This window comes from Cariama cristata, unplaced genomic scaffold (assembly GCF_000690535.1).
Source record: "Cariama cristata isolate BGI_N322 unplaced genomic scaffold, ASM69053v1 Scaffold42081, whole genome shotgun sequence".
NCBI classification, from domain to species: Eukaryota; Metazoa; Chordata; class Aves; order Cariamiformes; family Cariamidae; genus Cariama; species Cariama cristata.
Genome location: NW_009598269.1, coordinates 1 through 4136, shown reverse-complemented (window position 1 = coordinate 4136; position 4136 = coordinate 1). Strand labels below are relative to the sequence as shown.

The 4136-nt window shown below is 48.9% G+C and overlaps 1 protein-coding gene across 1 annotated transcript; it reads right to left on the bottom strand.

Moving 5' to 3' along the window:
* Positions 1 to 1077: 1077 nt before the first annotated feature.
* Positions 1078 to 4128, bottom strand: SLC35C1 (solute carrier family 35 (GDP-fucose transporter), member C1; the record flags this gene model as incomplete). The annotated part of the gene is made up of 2 exons (XM_009709207.1): positions 1078 to 2085; positions 3897 to 4128. Coding segments are annotated over 2 exons (792 nt in total), but the record flags the coding sequence as incomplete, so codon positions are not given.
* Positions 4129 to 4136: the final 8 nt, after the last annotated feature.

Sequence of the window (4136 nt, the reverse complement as noted above, 5' to 3'; positions counted from 1 at the left end):
AAAAATGTTCGTTCCTATTTAAAAAAACAAATAATTAAATTCAAGGGCCCTACATGGCAGCCTGCACTGCAAAAGAAGGTACATGTGGGCATTAAACCTGGAGCAGGAGCCCCCCCAAAATTAGACAGGAACGTATTCTAGGCAGAAATGGAGTGTCCTTCTGTAGGAGTGGCCAGACATCACACACAGCGCATGATACATCACGTAGGATCCATAGGGCAGGGTACGAAGCAGTCACATTAACCGCCCAGGATGGCTATCCAAATAACCCTTTATATTTAAAGGGGCCAGGGGGTTAGAAAGCTGGTGCAACATCACAGCTGACTATAGGATGTTGCTGCTGACTCCTGGGATCAGAAATCACAGCACAGAGTAACCCCAGGTGGCACTTGCATGGGACCAGATTGGGGGCAGGGATTTCTGCAGAACTAACTGTTCCGCAGCAAGTTTCAAGGGATTGATGCAGCTGAGCACAACTAGGATTTTTTTGGGGGAAGGGTTGAAGGATTCACTGAGGCAGCCATGGGGGGTTGTTTAAAAGGAACAAGCCAGAAGACACACTCCAAACGCCATAGGAGATCCAAAGCAGGTATGGAACAAGTCCCCTGAAACAAGCCTAATTAGTAACAACCCCATTTTCAAACGCAAACCTACCCCCTACACAGAGGGTAAAGAGGACAAGCGTTGCAAACCCCATGAACTGGGATCTCCACCCCATGGAAGCAAGTGCTTCAGAGTAACTTTTCCTCCCTCCTGCCTGTCACTGCAAGACACAGAGGCCAAGCTTGGTCCTCTCCAAGCAAGCCAACTGAGAGAGCACGCTCTCCCTCATGGGACATGGTGTAGAGGGAATAAGTTTAATTCCTGATTCTTAGCATGATTTCCTAAACTAAGAAACGAGGTGGAGCAAACGCAGAAGAGACCTCAGCAGGCTATGATATTGACTCTTTGGAAAGGAGGTTTGGAGGCACTGCTGCTGCTTAGGCTTGCACAGAACCAGAAAGGAGGGAATTTCCCATCCTTTGCACTGAATGGGGCAACAGGAAGAACGGCTGTTGCCAATCCTTTTACAGCAGAACAGTTTACTGGAGACTATCCTCAACAATCTGGCTACCTGCCCCTTCCTTACATGGAGGTTCAGGATTTTATAACTTCAGACAGCATTCATTCAGTTAATTCTAGATCCCCAACTACACAAAGCTCCCACCCCAGTCTTTGTCAGTTATAAGCCCACCCCCCCCAAGATGCAAATTGCCCAGATTAGATCAATAGCAACATCCATTTTAAAAAAGGATCACAAAACAACTGATTGCTCTCTACAACACATGCTCTCCCCAACTCCGATACAGGGTGAGATCCCATGGATAAAACATGATCCAGTCAGGTCTTTGGCTCTGGTTCCTGACACAGTTCCCCACACACTTTGCACGTGAATTTTTTCCTGCTCCTTGCTCTTTTTCTCCCCAGGAGGAAAGGAGCACCAAAGGTTAACCCCCAGGCACAGAAATGGAGGTGCAGGAGCTGCTCACACACCAGTCTCATTTCTTTCGCCGCTTTTGACATTAGGATCCTCTTGCACCTTTCTCATCTCCAGCCCTTTCACCCACGTGTAGGCAAAGGAGCCCCCCAGAACCATCAAGTTACTCGTCCACCACAAGAAGCTCTTTGTCTCCTCAAAGTAGATAACAGCCAGCACTGTTTGGGCACAGGCCTTGGCTGTCCCAGACACATTGTGGGTGAGTGGGCTAGTGAACTTAATCTGAAGTCCGGTCACATACCCAATGGCAAAGCCAAACACTCCCCCCAGGGTCATCATACCCCAAAAACTGGGGCTCCCCAGCTTGTCGAAGTGGTAGAGGGTGTGGAACTCGCCCAGCAGCATCATGAGGGGGAAGAAGAGGACACAAGCGTTGACGTTGTTGTAGAAGGTCAGACGCCAGATGCTACCATCCACCACAGGCAGCACCTTCTTGGTGTAGATGGCATTGAGCGAGACACACAGGCTTGCCAAGATCCCAAAGAATATACCTGTCCATGACAGAGTGCCCTCTGCTCCTTCCTGGTCAACACCCAGCCAGAAGCCACCTGCAACCAAACAAATCAGGCATCATCTGAACAACTGCTGAAGGACTCAAAACATACAGTCAGCAATTCATCATCTACTTTATACTAAACAACCACAACCACAAGCGGAGACAGGCTTAAGGGCTTCCCCTTTCTATTAAGTGAACCCACAAAGTGTCATGACTGGAGTCCTGGGAAGATTTATTTTGGGAATGCGAGTAATTTACTGTGCTATCATTCAGTCTCAGAGGACTGATTCCCACAGTGAGCAGACAGCATGAGTTTAGAAACTATTACTCCAAAGAGCCATGAACTCAAGTTAAAGCTACTTTTTGTGTATAGGTCATTTTCAGGAGATCGTATGTTTTTTTTTTTAATTGAAAAGGCAGCAAACTGACACACAGGTAGCAAGAAACATCCCTCAAGGTGTTGTGTTTGTTTTTGTTCTGTTTTTTTTTTTAAAAAAAGGCCTTACAGGCTTTGCTGTGCTGTTAAGAGGAAGGGAAAGATAGGTCAGAAAAGCTGGAACGACAGTAAACACATGGATGTAATATTAAGAAGCTTGATCAAAAAAAGATCGCAAGGCAGAAATCGAGTGCAGTATCTTCAACACATTAAACTTTGACAGGTAAGAAACTCTTTAACCACCTCCGAAACAGGAGCTATACAGGCTTTGCCACTCCAGGGCAGAGAGGGAGACCTCCCCCCATCCTACTCAAACAAAACATAAAAGGGGCGATGAGCTACTGAAGGAGCACTGCTCCACCTCTCCATTAGCTGCTTCGTGTTGGAGGTAGTCTGGGAAGTTGCCTGCAAAGCGGCTAATGTGCTTTAAACGAAGCCCAAATACAAATGGGTTCAACGCACAGACAGGAAGGGCTTTGTGTCAGGCCACAGGGGATGCTCAGCTATGCTGCTGTGTAGGCATATGGGCAATGCTCTCCCAGCAAAAGGAGATGGAGCCAGGGGGACGGAGTCTTAGAGAAACCCTGTAAGGCTGGCAGATGCCATAATCCTGGGCAATACCCAAACACGAGACTCGCTGAAGGGAACTGCTTGCACCACCTGGGTGGAAAAAACAGTAGTTCTGTTCCTGTTCACCGCTTCTATGGAGAGGAGATTCTCTTGTCTTAATTTCATCTGAGTCCATCTGCTTCTCTAAGCACCAAAGTGAACACATGTCCACCTGGGACTGTACTGAAGTCAACTTTTCACCATTGTTGGTACCTACATGGCCTTCCAGTGGAAGGTAGCTTTTGGCATTACCGATGCCTTTGGAATGAAAGACTGGAAAGCAATTCCCATTAAGCCAGTCAATGCCCTGCCCTACATCCTAACCACACAACCAGATCTTCTGGTGGTGTTTTACCCTTGGCTTGATCAGCAAACCATTCATCACGTGCATTCAGCCTGTCTGAATTGGCTGGCTCCATTGTACGGTCCCAATGGCACTGACATAAATACTGTTATTGTTACCAAAGTTAATAATCAACAAGCACTTGAGAACAGGGGGAAAGCTACCTACTGTTTAACAGGATTTGTGGGGAAAAAAGAAAAAGGTAAGGCAAGTTAAACTTCATTAGAGAGTACGCAGGTTTTAGTGTTCAAAGGAAGAAGGGAGTCAGGTAAGAGTAATTGCCTTTCCCGCTCCAGACATGCGAAGCAGGTTGCTGGAGGCAGAGCAAAGCAGAAGCCCTGAGCTATCCCACCTTAGCGGGGAGCTGCCGCGCAGACGGGGATGGCTTCCCAAGGGGAAGACCCCCCACCTCCACCTCTCCGAGTTTACGTGGCCAGCCATGGGGTGGGTGCAGCTCCCTCCCGCTCCCCCTCACCTATAATGACTCCGCAGGCCAGGAGGGCGTAGAGGGAGGTGGTCTGCTTGAGGAGCAGGTAGGAGAGCAACACGTTGAAGACGGTGGTGAGGGATCGCCCCACGTTGTAGAAGGCCACGCCGACGTGCTTGAGGCAGAGGTTGTTGGAGGTGACCATGCCGATGAAGACGGCGGAGAGGGGCAGGACGCTGCGGGACACCTTGGGGTCGAGGCGGAGGGCGGGTAGGCCGGGGCAGGGGG